The 17,165-nt window shown below is 58.6% G+C and overlaps 5 protein-coding genes across 5 annotated transcripts; all 5 read right to left on the bottom strand.

Annotated features, from left to right (window-relative positions):
• Nucleotides 1-249: 249 nt before the first annotated feature.
• Nucleotides 250-720, bottom strand: LMJF_33_0690 (conserved hypothetical protein; the record flags this gene model as incomplete). The annotated part of the gene is made up of 1 exon (XM_001685760.1): nt 250-720. One exon carries the CDS (start codon nt 718-720, stop codon nt 250-252), a length of 471 nt encoding a protein of 156 aa, XP_001685812.1.
• A 3,447-nt stretch (nt 721-4,167) lies between these two features.
• Nucleotides 4,168-5,493, bottom strand: LMJF_33_0680 (putative sterol C-24 reductase; the record flags this gene model as incomplete). The annotated part of the gene is made up of 1 exon (XM_001685759.1): nt 4,168-5,493. One exon carries the CDS (start codon nt 5,491-5,493, stop codon nt 4,168-4,170), a length of 1,326 nt encoding a protein of 441 aa, XP_001685811.1.
• A 1,272-nt stretch (nt 5,494-6,765) lies between these two features.
• On the bottom strand, nt 6,766-9,396 carry LMJF_33_0670 (putative protein phosphatase 2A regulatory subunit; the record flags this gene model as incomplete). The annotated part of the gene is made up of 1 exon (XM_001685758.1): nt 6,766-9,396. One exon carries the CDS (start codon nt 9,394-9,396, stop codon nt 6,766-6,768), a length of 2,631 nt encoding a protein of 876 aa, XP_001685810.1.
• Nucleotides 9,397-10,133: 737 nt separating this feature from the next.
• On the bottom strand, nt 10,134-10,592 carry LMJF_33_0660 (conserved hypothetical protein; the record flags this gene model as incomplete). The annotated part of the gene is made up of 1 exon (XM_001685757.1): nt 10,134-10,592. The coding sequence occupies one exon, from the start codon at nt 10,590-10,592 to the stop codon at nt 10,134-10,136; it is 459 nt and encodes a 152-aa protein (XP_001685809.1).
• A 1,770-nt stretch (nt 10,593-12,362) lies between these two features.
• LMJF_33_0650 (conserved hypothetical protein) lies at nt 12,363-16,568 on the bottom strand (the record flags this gene model as incomplete). The annotated part of the gene is made up of 1 exon (XM_001685756.1): nt 12,363-16,568. One exon carries the CDS (start codon nt 16,566-16,568, stop codon nt 12,363-12,365), a length of 4,206 nt encoding a protein of 1,401 aa, XP_001685808.1.
• Between the last annotated feature and the right edge of the window lie 597 nt (nt 16,569-17,165).

Genomic DNA, 17,165 nt, shown 5'->3' with positions numbered 1-17,165 from the left:
TTCCCTCGGTGCACTCGTCTATGTTGTTGTCCGTTCTGTATCATTGGCACACACACTCACACACACGTCGCTGCTGCTGTGAAGAGTTCAGCCCCAGCTGGGGCTTTCGGTCTCCTACACCATCATCGCCAGCCGCACCAAAAAGAAGTACGGACGCGAAAGGCCCGAAAAGCACCGGCCATGCACACACACACACACACACATGCGCGCACATAGTCGCACATCGCTCGAGAAAACTGGATACGTGCGCTAGTACCAGGTGCGGGGAACGATTGGCTTTGTGCGCTGCATGTAGTCCTTCCAGCGCGGGATGTTCACCGGCTTCAAGAACTTCGTGTCCGGGTCCTTCGCGTAGTCCACCACACGCACGAACGGCGCAAAAGGCAAGAAGAAAGTCTGCTGCGGCTCTTTCCAGATGTTCTCCTTCGTGACGAGGGGCAGCGTGTTGCGCTTCTCGCGCGTAACGTCGGGGTCCTCGACAAACGCGAACTGATGCACAAACTCGTGATCATTCGATACCCACCAGCGGTTGTACTTGTAGGCCACCTCTCCCGGCTGCACTCCAGCAGCAGCAGCGGCGGCCACCGCTTTACCCTTGTGTCTGCTAAGGCGAGCCTCCTCTCGCTTTATGTACCGCTGCAGGGCAAGGCGGCGTGGCAGGTGCACTCTGTGGTAGTGCTCCTTAAAGCTGTCCACCAGCACGCAACTGCGATGCAGCATGGTGGAAACTACGCAACCTCTTTTCGCTTGCGTTGTGTTTAATGAGGTTTGTGCGCCCCCGCAAAAGTGCACGGCGAAGAAACAAAGGTGAGAGGGGGGCCAAAGAGGGAGAGTGATTCGGAATGGGTGCGCGAGTGGAGGGGGAAGGGGCGAGAAAGGCGGAGCTCCATCACCTGAGCAAAGCACGGCAGAAAAGAGGGCAGCAGGTGTTGAGATACGTCTGGCGCAGACGCCTCGGGGAGGGAGAGAGAGGGAGCGAGAGACAGCAGCCAAGGCACCGGTGGATGAGGATTGAGGGAGGAGAGGGAGGGGGGAGGGGGAAGAATAAAACGCGGAAGAAGAACAAGAAAAGTCAGCAACAACAAAAAAAGAGGGAGGGGGGCAGCACGGCTCTCGCCTGCTCTCATGTTGCACCGCATCGTCTATATATATATATATGGATGGATATATATATGCACGCACATGCTGTTCACTACTCGAACATATGACGTGAGAAGGAAAACACACACACACACACACACACAGAAAAGGCAGAAACAAAAGGGGGAGAGAAATGAAAAGAGAAACGCGAAAAGAGCGAGATGCGCTGCGCCTCCTGCCGTGCGCACACACGCACACACCTCCTTGTCGTTGTGGCATTGTTTTTCTTTGTTATGCGGGAGGGGGGTGGGGAGGGGCGATCAAGCACACGAGCTGTCGTCTCACGCTCCTTGACGGAACGAACGCTGGCTCACGCGCGCACTCAATCACTGGGGGAGGGGGGGGGAACAACACACAGATGGTACGTTTGTTCCGCCTCGTGAGAAAGCCCACTGGCGCGTTCGCCGTGCATCAGTCCTCACATCTCCGCTCTCCCAACTAACTGCAGCGCGATAGATCGTGTTTTGTTTCGTCTCACATGCTTTATTCCTCTGTTCATCTCCATATCTCGTTCGACTCGTCCGTGTTGCTGGGCAGTCACACTCCTGTGCGCACGCTCTGACGCTCTTGTCCACAACGAAGAGTTATCTCTGATCGAGGGTACAATGAACGCGGTCTTACTTCAACGCACACAGGCAAAGTCTGTGCATACTTTGCCTGTGTTGCTTTGTCGTTTGATGTGCCCCCTTTGTTTTTTGGAGAAAGAGGGGGAGAGGGGGGGGGCTGTCAGCGAGCTAAGAAACAAGTGGTGGTGGAAAATCGAGCACGCGCAGGATTGAATGCACCACAAACGAGAGCTGCATTAGGAAGAAAGAAAGCGGTGTACAGCGTCTACTGCTGGCTATCACTCCTCTCTCCCCACAGTGCTCACTTCCCGTCTATATCGCCTGTCTATGCGCTGAAGATTTTTTTTGACTCACCACCGTCTCGTGCTACATGAGGGGGGGGGGGAAGGCGCCTACTTATGTATGTGTATGCGTGTTTGCCTTGCGTCGTCCTAGCGAGCTTCTCGTTGAACCATGTCATCGCACCCACCCGGTGCTCCTCACAATCCTTTGTGTGTTTTCGCCTTCTAATGTTGCTGCGCGCCATTCACCCGCTCCGTAACGCAGGGCACAGCGCGCGCACACACACATACGCATACACCCACCTCAGACAAAAAAGAGGGAGAGAGAGGGAGGGGAGAGTCGCACTGTGTAACCATGTTTGTCAAGGAGTGGGTGGATGCGCAAAAATAAAACAAACGGTCGCTTAAACGTACACGCGCCTCAAACGCATGCGCACACATGATGATGAGAAATACGATTGCCGTGCACTGCACGATATGGCCTCCTGCGCCACTGGAGAACCCCGATGGCACCCGCAAAGCACAACAGAAGAGAAGAAGGAAGGAAGCACACACACACAGAGGGGAGGAAGAGAACAAGACATCAAGACACCAATGATACAGGACAGTCGCCGCGCATTCACCTACAAGTGCACTCGTGCGAGAGCGCGCACTTCCTCCACCGTTCTCTTTCTCTCCCTCGCATACGCACATGAGCAAAGTCACGCACACAGTATAAAAACGGTGATGAGGGTGGCACAGTCTCCCTGTTACATATATGTGTATATATGCGTGTGTATGGGTTTGACTCGGTGTACGCCTGCAAATTTATGTGTGTGCGTGGGGGGAGGTCGATTTCGGTGTCGATGGTGAGCGCTCCGCGGCGACCAAAACGAAGAAAAAAGAAAGGAGGTAGAGGAGGGGAGGGGGGAAGGAAGCGAGTAGGTAAGAACACAAGAACCACGAAGTCGAAATGCGGTACTCGGTAGAAAAAGGAAAACCAATATATATATATATATATAGAAACGCTTTCATACAAACAACGACATGTGCAGGCAGGCAGACACAGCGACACGGAGAGAGAAGAAGGTGAAAAAAAAAGAGGAGGCACCGGAGCAGAGGTAAAAGAGAGAAGCGTAGAGGAAGGACTGAGGCCCATCACCTGACAAATGTCCAGAGGCTGTTTTTGTGCACGACTGTGCATTGTGTGTGTGGCTGTTTGTATTCGATTCGTTTTTGCTGGTGCTTGTTTGCTGTGTCTCTTCCTTTTTCCGTACCACACGTCTTCCCTCCGCCCTCCGAATCCCCTCGACACACACGCACACCCACGATCCTCCCCTTTTTACAGCGCTTCGATATCATCTGTACCTTGTTCTACGTTTCCCGCTTCGCCAGAAGCCGTTGTGTTCACTCGTTCCTCTCTCTATAAGATATATAGGGTATTCTTGTTTGTTCGTTTGCGGTTTCGCTCTGTATCGCCTGCACAGCTGAATTTTTCCTCCTCCTCCTCTCCCCTCCTCGTCAGCCTTATCCTTCGCATTCAGCGTGGCCCTCTTTTGTTGTTGTTTGCTCGCCAGCGTCTCTCCTTGCGTGCGATGGTGCACCATCCGCCGCCACGGAAGAAGGAGACTTTGCGTGTGTGGGAAGTGGTGATGCTGCCGATGACAAGAGTGCGCTCGGAACGTGCTCGATGGTTCAAAAAGCCACGGGGCGCTATCATGGGCAAAAGGGAGAGAGGGGAGGGGGTTGGCAGGACGGCGGAGAGGTCACAACCTCTGTGTACGCCAAGGACGCCTCTTCACAGACTGCTCCGTTTGCTTGACTGACCACCACCTCCTCCCCCACTGGCCCGATATCTGTGCACGCACCCTTGCTTTCACGCATTCATGACCACCCTGAGTGCGCACCATGTATCCCAGCTGTAGGGAGTCACAAGAACACGCGCGAATCAGCAGCCTCGTGTACCAAAGCAGTGAAGCAGTCACACCCGTGTTCTCCCCTGTCACGCAAACGCCGAGTAGGCTGCTGCTGCTGCTATACGGCACCATTCACGCGTGTCGCCCACTTTTTTCGATTGCTTCGTGCAGATGTCCTTGCCGAAGAAGCGAAGGAGGAGAAGGAAAGAGGTCGAAGGAGTGATGGAAGGCGACGCACATCTCACACACACACGCATCAACACAGTAATATAAAGAAAGTTCGATCTAGTAGATGTACGGAATGAACTTGTAGGGTACCAGCTTCACATACTCGTCCCACATCTTGCCGTACTTGGCCCTACAGCGGTGGTCGTCTCGGCGCTCGCGGTCGATTAGGTGACCGAGAAAGAAGAAAAAGTAGAAAAAGGGGATAAAGGATTCGAAGCCGCACGCGCTGCCCCACAGGAACGCCATCACCAGGTCCACAGTGTAGTGTAGCTTGCGGCCGTAGCGGTAGAAGCCGTCCACGAGGAGCTCGCCAGTGGCGCTCTTGAGTGTGCGGGGATTCTCAATGTAGCACCACGGCACCTGCGGGAAGGCGTTGTTCCGAATGATCTCCATCGGCACGCCACTGCGGTGCATGCGGAAATGGTTCTTCTGCGAGTTGATCGCGTCCCATAAGTAGTATGCCAGCAGCAGGATGCACGCCATCAGCACCAGTACCCACCGCGGATGCTCCTTGTTCTTGAGTACCGTCTGAATGTACATGGACTGCATGCAGTAGAGGAACGGCACGCCGCACGTGTTCCAGTACGCCAGCATCCAGCCAAACTTTTCGTAGTAGATGTCCCACGTCGAGATGACGCACTCCTCGCCCTTCTCAACAGCGTTGACATAGAGTAGGTGGGCGCCGATCATAAAGACCATGTTGCCGGTGAGGTACCCCAGCTCGTTGTACTGCTCCGCGGCGCAGCTGAGAGTGAGCATCATGAGCAGCACCCACGAGTTTCGGCACTCGGCAAACAGCTTCACGTCGATGTTGCCCGGCAGGCGGAAGTTGAGGCCGCTGCCCATGAAGAAGTCGTAGATGAAGTTGCCCGTCATGCGGATGGGGCGCTTGCAGCCAGCGATGTAGACCCACACGGCAATAATGTCCGCGACGATGGTGGCTGCGGTGAGGAAGTGACCGTAGTTGCGGCGCAGCTCAGTTATCGGGTACACCCCGTAGTAGTGGAGAAGGCCGACGATGATAAGCAAGCAGTACCATGCGGTGACGGCGTTGCACTTGTAGGTTAGGCGGTACCCGTTCTCGGAGGGGAGAGGCAGCCCCTTAACGTACAATCCGGGCAGCACCAGGGCCAGGAAGTACTCCAGCAGCAGGAAGCCAAGGAATATGCAGAACGTCTGCATCGTCGGGCACGCGTGCTCAACTAGGAAGGAGAAGAACACTTTCTGCATTTTCTCGCCCTTCAACATGGGATGACCGGGGTAGATGATCGTTCCCTGAAACAGCTCGATGCACACGTAAAAGTAGTAGATGAGCACATGCGACGTGATCATTATGCCCAAAACACCAAGGGGGCCGTTGAACTCCCAGTTGCCACGCCACATATCCTTCTCTGGGGTGAACTTGCGCTCCACTGGGGCATAGTACGCTTCCTCGGGCGTGAGGACCCTGGCGCGACTGGGCGTTCCGGAGCGCGCGCGGCTGGCCTTACGCGAGCGAGAGCGGCTGCGTGATGCAGCACGGCTGGCGGACTTCTTACTTGTTGGCATGACGTCGTGCCTGGCGGTCGAGTGCGCGAACACTCGAAAAGAAGACTGTGAAAAGGAAATAAAGACTGTGGACGTAGACCGCAGCGCTGCTAAAATCGTGTGTGCGTGTGTGCGCGCCTTGTGCTGCCCCTTTCGCTTCTTTGCTGTTGTCAGCCCTCAGACGTAGCAAGACGACGCTAGCGGATGTTGCACCATACGAGGACCGCAAAAAGATCCACAGCGCCGATCCACGCAGCTCTATCCACGCGAGGAGGGAGGGGACGCGAAATCTACAAAGAGCAACCCGGACACGCGCAAAGAGAATGAGTCACGCCACGTCCGACGTGTGTGTGCGTGTCGGCGAGACGGCAGTGCAGCGGAAAAGAAATGAGAGCGCTGGTGTGGTGGCTCGATGACGAAGGCAGCTGCAAAGTATAGAGCTCAAAACGAAGCGTTAGCAAAATCCGAAGTAAGGCAGACGCACGACGAAGATGTGTGTGAGAGAGGGAGAGAGGGAGGGGGGGGGGGGTGGAGGCGAACACAGAATGCAGCTCGAAAAAGAGCGAGATATAAGTGACTTGACAAATTATGTGTGGTAGCAAGAGGCCTGAGATCTGTACGGATGTGTGTGTATGTGTGGGGGGGGGGAGGGTAAAATGCGTGATAGATGCTTCACTCTGCGCGCTTGTGTGCGTGTGCGTGTGCGGAGGAGCAGACGTGAGACAGTGTTGGATGGAGGAACGGGAGCAAGACGCTATCCCTGTCATTGACGGGCATTCCACTTCATGAGGCGACCACCGCAGGAGGTATCCGCTTCCCTTTCTGTGCAGCGGCAGACATTGTGCATGTACCGTGCAATAGCTGATTGCCGTGGTACGCCATCTCACTGCTCTAGACCTCAGGCGGCTGCGTTGCACCGCACGAGTGCACATATTCACGTGTGGGTGAGTGCGCGCGTCTGCGACCGCAATGCATCTAAAAGGCCAGGAGATGGTGAGAGAGCACACACACACACACAAACACACACACCAATGCAAGCGAAAGCAAACTGAGAGAGAGAAACCGAGGCCGGCACGCACACGTATCCAAGGCACACATGAAAGCATCTCCTCTCCCCTCCCTCCGCGCTCACTTCGATAACCCGTTGTAGCTGAGCTGCAGCACCGCCTGCCCGCACGCCACCATCATCCCGCACGCCCCACTCATGGACATGTATGGCCGAGACATGAGCGTCATGCGTGAGCCGAGGCCCTGCCCAGTGCTGATGCGGTCCTCGCCACGTCGGTGCGCCGACACGGTGGTGCGCCGGAATTCGGAGATGCCCTCCGTCTTTAGCAGCTGAAAGGTACGAATGTCGCTGGCGGCGTCGGCACTGGTGCCCTCCACATCCATTGTGTAGAGGGTGTTGTTGAAGCCCCCGGTACACACCTGTCGGCTCGACAAGAACTGCACATCGAACTTGTCAAAGAGAAGGTTGGACTGATAGATGGTGTCGAGGTCGTCGCGCAGGTGCGGGTGCAGAGCCCAGCGCCGCACCATGCTGCACTCGGGGTTTCCATCGCCGCCGCGCGCGGCTGGGGCCTGCCGACGCGGTGTCGCTGGCGCGTTCCGCGCACCACCGCTGCCAGCCATGCGGATATCCCACAAGCAGATGGACATGAAGTCGCGACCGGCGATGTACCGCCCAGAGGGACTGAGGGCGCAGTCGCAGATGCTATTCGTGACGTTGCTGAACGGCTCGTCCTCCTCGCGCGGCGGGTTTATGAATGCCTGCGCCGCCTGGTCGCCCCATCGAAGCGTCTGCCGCGTGTCGACAACACGCACGCTGCCACCGGAGGTGGCGACGAAGAAGAGAAACGGCTCGTGCGGGAAGTTGCGGACGGCGCAAATAGTCTCGCGTGGGCCGTCCTCGTAGGGGGAGCGCATGTCGTGGGTCTCGATGGACGTGTCAGGGTACTCGGTGCACCACAGAAGCACCGTCGCGTCGTCGGCGGTCGCGAACTGATCGCTGTACGCGATGGGGCAGATGGAGTTGATGTTGTACTCGTGGTTCATGGCGTAGCGATACACCGGCTTCATGGCCACCGTAGACGTGCGTGAGCTCGCGGTCAGTGGGCCAATGGTTTTGGTGCCAAGCTTGTCTACCGCACGGAAGGGATTGGCTGATTCTCGCACCGACATGATCTTGTACAGCTTCGGTACCTTCTCGTTCGCCGCAAGGAGGTACGTTGTGGGGCCAGACTGCGGCAGGAACGCCAGCGCCGTCACCGTCGGCGACACCTCGACACTGTTCAGTGTATCGATCACGGGAACGTATGCCTGCTGAGCGACGTAGAAGTCGTACGGGTCACGTACGTGATTGAGGGCCGTCGTGTGGCGAGACGGGGAGAACAACGATGAGGCTGCGGAGGTGGCTAACGAGCGACGCTTGGCAGCCTCGTCCTCTTCGGCCTCTCCACTGCGTTGGATGATGTCGAGGAGAGTGCGGCGTGGTCCAGCCGCCATCTCGCGCTGGCGCATCACTACGACATGCCCGGTGCGGTCACCCACCGCGACAAAGTCACCTTGGCTAGTGAGGGCGGAAATGTATTGTGAGGGATTGTGGTGAAAAGTTGTTGCGATATGCGTGCCAGAGGCAGCGGCGGCCTTGGCAGCGGGGGCACCACTGGAGCTGGTGGCTGCAACCGTCACCTGTGCATCGGTCGATGAGGGTCGTGTAGAGGTGGCACTCATGTAGGCCTGGAATGGTTTTCCGAATATGTACAGCTGCTCGGCCGTCATGATGGAGATGGTGCTCTGTGTCGGCGCGGACAAGCTCGTGGCACCAAGACTTGCCCCTCCCACTGCGGGGGCGGACTCGTTTGAAACATGTGAGAGTGCCGACGGGGAGGCCCCTCGGCGCTTCACACATTGGGGAGAGGTAGAGGCCGCCCTCAGCACGGGGGAAGAGCCTTCAGAGGCACAATCAGCGTTGCATCTTGCCGAGGCTGCGGCGTCGCCGTCCTTGGAGTGTTGAGGAATGGCTTGGCGCGCCTGCTGGTGATCGACCAACGTCGTGAGAGGTGCGGCGCGGCGCTTGCTCGAAGTCAAGTAACCGCCTGGTCCCATTCCGCTGAGTCTGTCCAACGGCGGAGAGCGCTCGCCCGGGCCATGACGCGACTTGGAAGCGAGGATGGCTGCCATTTCCGGGTCCGAGATGCCCATTACCCCGTCCTCCAGCAGCGATATATCGTGAGAGGACAGGTGCGGCGGCGACAGCGACCCGGTGTGGCCTAGAACAGAAGGCGCTGAGGAAGATAAACGGGTAGGGGATGCGCCATCTGCGTGGGAAGGGCCGCCGAGCCCTTTCGCCGCTTGGCTGGATGCCACACGGGGGGAGTACATCCCAGGCTGCCCCTCCTCCGTCATCCGCTCCTGCACGCTGGAGGCGCGCGTGCTGAGCGTGCCATCCAAGTTGAGCTTGGGTAGCATGGTCAAAAACGAATGGGTTGCTGCTAAAGATACGGCGAGGCACAAAGCGGGTGCGAGCAACGTGCCGACCCGTACGAGGGAAGGTCTATGTCTTTGTGTTGTAGCGTCGGATTGTACTTCGGGGTGATGCGACGGGGTAGGAAGAAGAGAGAGGTGGGCAGAGACGTGGAAACGTGGGGCCACGAGCAGAAAACGCACAACCACGAGCATGGAGGCGAGGTGACGCGTGGCTGGGGGGAGGTGCATCGTGACAGACATGACCCCACGATGAATGAAGGACGTCAACATCGGCGCCCCTCTTCGCTGCCAACTGCCCCGCGTCGCCAGCGTACGCGTGGCGAGGTGTCGGTGCAGCAGAGAGAGAACTATATTTAAAAGGGTCACGTCAGCCGCATGCGCAGTGGTGTACGCAAATGCAGCGAGGAGGAGCTCCACTGTGGTTCTCCTTTACTCTTCGTGATGGGCGTCCCCCTGAAGGGGCTCACCCTTCACTATACCACTGACGCACCCCTTCCTTCCTGCTGACCCTGTGGCATTCTTGAGTGTGCGTCATCTCGTGTGTCTGTGTAAGCGACTTGGCTGGCATGAGCAACCATTTGCGGGCAAGGGTGAGGTGGTAGAAGACACGCGCTCAGCAAGCCGAGCCCCCCACTCGTTCAACGATTCCCCACTTAAACAGCCATACCCCCCTCCCATCACCAAACGTCAACCAACGAAGTGCACCAGCTAGTACGGCGGCCAAGTGCAGACCTCTCACAGCCGACTGGAGCACCTGCAGCAGCTAAGGAAGCGGCCGCCGCGACACCGAGGGGCGTCGGAGCACCAGCAACAGACGACAAAGAAAAACGGAAACCACGCTGCCTCTCACACAGTCACACGCATAACGCAGGCTGCTCTGCTTTACTCCTTCCTCCCGTACGCATGACCGATGAGAAGGAGAAACAGAGAAACTGCACTGGAGGGCTCGACCGTTTACGATGCAGCGTCAGAGACACAAGAACCAGCGAGCGTCACTCTTGAGGGTTTCAGCTGCACATGTCCTTGGCGTTTGCAACCACATCCTCATAGGAGTACTCGAACTTCTTGCGGAAGGCAAGATCCTGGAAGTCATACTTGAGCTTGTCCTTGGTATGCATGCGGAAGTGCACCCACTCGGTCGGGCACTGGACGCGGCGGGCCTGCAAGTCACGCCACCAGTACGCGTCCTTGTACTCCTTTGGGACAGGGATGTTGTAGAACTGCTGGTCTGGTACGAGATGAGCGTTGTGCTCCCAGTGCGGATCGTACTTCTCCTCGTAGGTGTCGTGGTCCACGTAGCGATTGGCGTGCACAAGCTTGCGAGGGTCATACATGTGGAGCGGATCCCAGTTGTACTTGTGAAGCGACTTCTTGTTCAGTATTCGCTTGAGCTGGTGCGAGAACATCCCCTGTCCCTGCTTGAACACCACCGGGTTCTTGCGGATAACTTGAGTGAAGCGCAGCATTCTCGCCGTTGGTCAATGAGGGTGGTCAAAGCGATCCTTTCTGTGGGGTGTTCCGCTGTGGCCGGTGGATGCAGTCACAGCGTGCGCGCCTGTGTGTGTGTGTGTGTGTGTGTGTGTGCGTGTGTGTATGCGGTGGTGGTGGTGAGAGGGGAAGGGAGAGTTCTCACCGTGTGGAGAGGGAGCAAAAAACAGGCGGCCACGTCTCTGCACACACGCACGAAGCCCCCCTCTTTTCCTTCTCAGCTAGAGAAGAAGCGCGAGGGTGCACACAATCCCTTTGCTTCCCGCGATGGCGTGCCCGTAGAATAGGCGCTCACAACGCGCAAGCGCAAACGCGAGGTCACACACGCATACGCCGCACGACCCACGACGGAGGCAGAGCGTTGGCAGCGAAAAGAGCACACGGCACAAGAAGGGATAAAAAAGGGGGAAAAGGAGGGAGAGAACGGACAGCCTGTGAGACCAACACGCGAAGGAGTGGAGCGGCGCTTCATGTGACGCCAAGCGGCGGCACCCGCGGGTCCGCAGGTGTACTTGCGTGCCCATACAGGGACACGACGAGGTCGAAAGCGATGGCAACATGAATTGTGGTGCTAAGGTCCTGCCAAGAAAGAAGACGGCCTTGAAATCGCGCGCAGCACACATGTGCGTTGGCCCATGTGATGACAGGGCCGATGGGATAGTTATATCTGTCTCACAGTGTACCACCTTTGGACTCACGGGCAGGGCTGGTGCCCGTCCACAGCCCGAATGAGGACCCCTCGACGGGACACACGTCCAAAACGAAGGGCGGAAACGCATGCGCCTCAGGCGGGCGACCCCACTGTGAGAGCCTTCTTTCTGCATACACACGCACACGCACACGCACACGCAATCAGCGCGAAGAAGGAAGTGGGGTGCAGAAAAAAGCGCACAGAGAGACATAGGGCGAGGGAGGCGAGAAACACGGATGGAGCATGGGGAAGGCAACCCGCTTACGTTAATGAAAGCACAGACTTCACAGGGAAAAGAAGAGAGAGAACAACAACAACAACAACAACAACAGCAACGACAACGACAAGGACAAGAAAGCACAGTCACTCTATGATAGTAACTCATCAACAAGGAAGTGCGAAGATAGAAAAATGAAAAAAAGAAGACCTCCTCCAGCGCAGATGCGCGTGCACCCATGCATGCATGCACGCACTCACGGCCCACAGTACAGCCCACACGTGAGTGCAGTAAAGGGAGAAGAAAAGGAAGATGTCGTTCGCCCACACACGCACAGACGCAGAGAGAGACTCCGGCTTCGATACTACTGTGCGGGCGGTGCCCCTCGTACTAGATATACAGGCGTCTGTCGAGGTTATGAAAAAAAAAAAATCAAGCACGAAGATACGCCCTGGTGCGCGCACACGCACTCACATCAACGGCGCCTTTGCCTCTTTTTTTCTATGAAAAGCAACGGTTGTTCCCTCTTTTCTCCCATCTCTCGCTCTCCCTCTCCCGTCTTTCGGGGGAGGGAAGGCGGATCGTCCTTCGCTCGTCCTTTCGCTTGTGTGGGTCTGTGTGTGCGTGCGGGTGGGTCGGTCGGTCGGGGATGGGAGGTGAAGAGGTTGTGTTTTCGTTGTTCTCAGCCCAGCGGACAGCTGCGCGGGAGGAGCTCGAAACGCACAAAGACTCCGGACTCGAACAGCAGCCGCGGTGTACGCCGTCCCGAAGGCACGCTCCAAAGCGATACATGACGCACCTTCAGCCCTGCAGACGTCACGGCTGCCGCCGCTCAAGCTCCTAAGGATGGCGCTGCGTGGTAAAGCTGCGAGCAGTGGTCCGGAGCCGCTTGGATGCGATTGGCACGCGGTCAAGTCTTCTGTGCTGAGAAGTCGAGGGGCCGCTGTGGACGGCGGCGCTGCCTCGGGCAACTACCGGCGGAGCTGAGGCGGCAGCTGAAGCTGGACGGATGACGGGGGTGGGACCACCAGCGGTGTCGGGGCTGTTCACTGACTCCTCCAGCAAGGACCGCTGCACTTGGTCGCGCAGACGGAGCAGCTGGCTCAGCTTGTCTTTCATTTCGCGCAGCACCACCTCCGTCTCGTCGTCGTCGTAGTCCGTAGTGCGTTCCTGCGCCGCAATGCTATCTTGAAGGTGCTGGATGTCCTTCACCATGCTGTCGAGCCGCAAGCGCAGCTTTTCAGCGTCCGAGTTGGGCGCCGACGGCGTGTGCACTGCCGATGGCGACTCCCCCACGAGATCAGGTGATGTGGCGTCCGAAACGGCATCGTAGGACTCATCGTCGTCGGGGGTCTGAGCGTCGGTGTCCAAGCCCGACTTCTTCGCAGCTACAGGAGATCCGCAGTTATCTTCACCCGAAGCCTCGCGCGCCTCCTCCAGCCTCGCCTCCTCCTCGTCCTTCAACTCATGCGCGAGCGTCTCCGCAATGCTCATCGACTGTGGCAACCCCATAGAGTCACGGCCAGCGCGACGCAGACGGTCCTGCTCTATGCGCAGATGAGTAATGGACTTGCGAGCCTGAGCAATACGGTCCTTCAGCTTCGTAATCACCGCCTTCTTCGAGGCGTGCTGCAGGCGCTTCTCCAGGAGCGAGATCTGGAAGCGGTGGTTGTCGATGCAGCTCTGCAGCCGGTGCGCGTCGGTGCTCGCCACCTCAGAGGACAAGGCTTTCTCGCGAGCGCGCTTTGCATCATGGGTGGCAGCCCACGGCGCGTTTGCCTGCACAGAGTCAATACACTCCTCCAGCTCTTCGAGATCAGAGCGCGACGCTGCCAGGACAGCCATCAGCGTCTCATCATCCTCGTCACCTGCCTCCTCCATCTGGGCCTCCAATGCGGCAATTTCCCTCTTCAGTCGCTCCGCCGCCAAATGCAGACCATCGTACTGCTCCGGCGTGCACATGAACTGGCCAGTCGACGCTGGTGCAGCGAAAGCGTCGTGGACGCCCTCCACAGCGTTTGGCGTCTCCTCCGTGGCTGCAGGGAGCACGGAGGCTGTGACGCGTGCCGCCGACTCAGGCGCGCGTGAGCGCGAAGGAGAACTCCCTGCCTGGGCAGTCACCGCGTGCTCCTCCTCTGCAGCGTCCTCGACCCCCAGTTCTTCAGCTGCCGAGGCGTGAGGGGTACCAGCAGCAGCGGAGTCGTTCGCAGTCGACTTGCCGTCGTGCAGATCGCGCAGCTTTGCTTGCACCTCCCTCAACTTGCGCTGCAGCTCCTCCTCCATCTCCAGCGCCTCTCGTTCGGCCTTCTTCTGGCGCTCCAGGGCCCTTGCCGCCGCCTCCTGCGCGAGGCGCGCCCGCTCCCGCTGCTGCTCCAGCTCGGCCAAGCGCCTTTCCCGCTGCGCCTTCAGCTGGGTCTCTACCTCGAGGGCCTTGCGCTCCGCCTCCTCCCGAGCCAGTGTGTCTCGTAGCGTGGTCTGCTCCTCTTCGACAGCGTCCAGCTGATCCTCAAGCTGCTCTACCTTCGTGTTGGCATCCGCCAACTGGCAGTCTAGCCTCTTCAATACATCTTGCCGACGGATTTGCACCGTGGCCACATAACGACGGGCGCGGTCCGCCGCCGAGGACAGTCGATCGTGCAGGGAAGCAAGCTGCTCTAAGCGAGAGGCGGGGGTGGTCGCAGGGGTGTCACTGAAGGCAGCTGTGAGATCACTCCCCTGCTCCTCCATCTCGGCTTCGTGCTGCTCAACCGCGGCTGACAGCTCATCCTGCCAAGGCTGGTCACCTCTCTCTGGTGACTCATTGGCCGCCGCATCCGCGGACGCACCGTAGTGCGCATCGGCTGAGTCATCCACCTCGCTCTCTGCGGTCAGAGCGTCGTCCTGGGCGCCGGTCTGCGGCCCCACCGCCGCCGCATCGCCTGACGCCACCAGGTCCTCATCCTCATCCTCTACCACCTCGATCACCTCCTCCACTTCCTCGCTGCCATCGTCGACGGCAGCGTCAGCGGAGGTGGTAGTGGCGATGGCATTGTCAGGAGACGACGAAGGGGCCGACCGCGCCGCAGTTGCCATCGACCGCCTCTCCATCAGCCGCAGCGCTTCATTCTCCTTGAACTCCTTCAAGGCCTGCTCGATCTCGTCGTCATCAATGTCCTCGACGGCGTTCCCGTTTTTTGAGTACTCTGTCGTGTGCTCCGGCGCCTCCGGGTACTGTGGCTGCCCGCGCGGCACGGCAAAGTGGGGACCGTTCTTCGATATCGGTGTGTTGCGCTTCAACTCGCGCATGCGCTCCAGCTCCTGCTCCAGCCGCAGCTGCTCGCGGCGGCCACTCGCCAGTTTGCTCTGCATCTCCTGCGCCTTGTCAACGCTGTCTGTCCCGAGCATGCGACGGCGTAGCAGCGAGTTTTCTACCTTGATGTTGTGGTACGCGTTGGAAAGCTCCTCGAACGTTTTTTGGTCAAAGCTCGCCTCGCTTCTCATGTCCGTCTCGCTCGGCATTGCAGGAGGCGCCTTTGACGCCTCGGGGAGGTGCGACTTTGGAATGGAGAACTCGCGAATCGTACGGCCTCCGGGATGGCTCGCCTGGCGCAGAGGCGGAACGTTTTCTGCGGCATGCTGCAGCTTCGCCGTTTCGTCTCCGTCGACAGCGCTTGCGGTCGCCTCGACAGCGCCAAAGTAGTCGGCCACTGAGTCACCGCCATGCTGGCGCATCCGCTGCGCCTTCTTCCCCTTTGCCGGCGTCGCCAGAGCGGGACTGCCCATGAGTCGAATGGACTCGGTGAGGGACGGCTCGGCGTCCACGGAGGCCTTGCGGCGGAGCAGCAGGCGGCTTGCCGGGATGGGGTCTTCTGCGGCGCGCGCCACAGGATCATCGATTGGAATCGCTTTGGGCGCCCCTTTCGCGGTGGTCTGCATCTCCGCCATCTCGACGTACTCGGGAAAGGCCGAGAAGTATAGGAGGTAGTCGCGGTCTGACATCATGTCCGGCGTCCAGCCAAACCGGCGGCAAATCACATCCATGGGCTCCCATGACAGGTGCACGCTCTCGTAGCGGCGCCGCAGGAAGTCCTCCTTGGACCAGTCGAGCAGCAGATCAGTGTCTTGCGAGCGGTAGAGCTGCAGGTGCTTGCACGCAGCCCGGTCACGCAAGGAGCTTTTCAGTACTGCTGGGCTGATGCTGTGGGAGAGGTGCGACAGCTGTCTGGCCGTGAGCGGGTAGTCGGTGAGCTGCAGCAACGGCCGTACGCACTCGTTGACAGCCTCTAGGCTGTACCGCCCCGCGGCGCGCGTCTCCTTGCGGAAGCGGATCATGTTGCGCTCCACCCGGCGCAGCATGTCCATGAAGAATGGGTGGCTGCGGATTTCGGCAAACTCATCCTCGTCATCTTCCGGCGCTTGGGCCTCCACCTCCGCCGCTGTGCGCTGCACTGTCTCCGGTGCAGGCGAGATGCCGCCCAGCCCACCGCTGGACGTCTTCACTTTCGCAGCCTCGCCGGTACTCACTTTCCCCTTCTGCTGCATGTTGCGGACCTCTTCTTTGCTGTAGATGCGAGTCACATCCGTCTCATCCCTGTCCGCAGCAGCGGGGGCGGACGAATGCCTCCACGCCATGTCTGGGTGCGGCGCCTCATCGGCTGCGCCTAAGATAGGCTTCATGTCGGGCTCACGGAAGTTGCTTGTGAAGGCGATGCGTTGTTCCGACTTCTTCTTGAAAAGGCCCTCGTACTTGTTACAGCGCTGCACGGGCTCCTCTGCTTCCGCCTCCCCGGCAAACGCATAGGCCTTCGAAAACTCTGTAGTGCCGCTTGCTGAGTTGGTGGAGGCAGCCGCGGCGGTCCGCTGCCCTTCCAGCATCTCCTTACGTGTCGGGTGACGGTGAGCAGCGCTGCGGCTCTCATACGTGTTGGGGCGCTTGTAGTTGCCAAGGTCGTCGGTGTACTTGGACCCGAAAAAGCGGAGTGGTGACAACAATGATGCAGCCGTTGCGCGTGACGCCGCAGAAAGGTGGACGGAGCGAGCCGCCAGTTGGGACGCACCGCGCATCATCTTCGACAAGAGGCGAGTATGATTCGACAACAAAAAGAAAAAAGGCGGCTGGGGAAAGGGGGACAAGAGGGGTAATGGTGCACTGCTGTGGACCTATCCCCGTGCACAGAAGGTAGGGGTGACGTGCTCTGTCCGAGGAGTGGAAAAAGAGAACAAAGCTGAGAGGGCGGCAGGTAGGAGAGGAGCGTGGAACAGGCAAAGACCAACAAGTCAAAGCGCGGCTGCGTGCTGCTCTTGTGCGGGAACGGTCTATGAAGCGCGGTGGCCAAAAAAAAAGAGAGAGGGTGCCGTCTATGGTCGTGCGTGGGTCGGCGGGCAAAGCCGTAGCGAAAAGAAAAGGTTAAGCAATAAGCAAAGACGGGAAAAGGGGGGAAGGAATCGGAGCTGGTGCGCGTCTATGGTGCCTTTCTCACAATCTACCGCTACGGTTGCGTAACTTCTATGCCCCCCTCCTGCTTGTATGTTCTCTCTCTCTCACACACTCACACAGCGTGCCAGCGTCTGAAGACGGGAGACAGGATAATGAGCCGCCTTGGGGGGAGGGAGCGGGGGAGGAAGCGGAGGAAGGTACGAGGGGAAAAAAAAGGGGGAGGGCCA

The sequence above is a fragment of the Leishmania major genome, chromosome 33 (assembly GCF_000002725.2).
Source record: "Leishmania major strain Friedlin complete genome, chromosome 33".
NCBI lineage: Eukaryota > Euglenozoa > Kinetoplastea > Trypanosomatida > Trypanosomatidae > Leishmania > Leishmania major.
The sequence above is the reverse complement of the archived record's forward strand: the minus strand, read 5'-3'. Positions and strand labels throughout refer to the sequence as shown.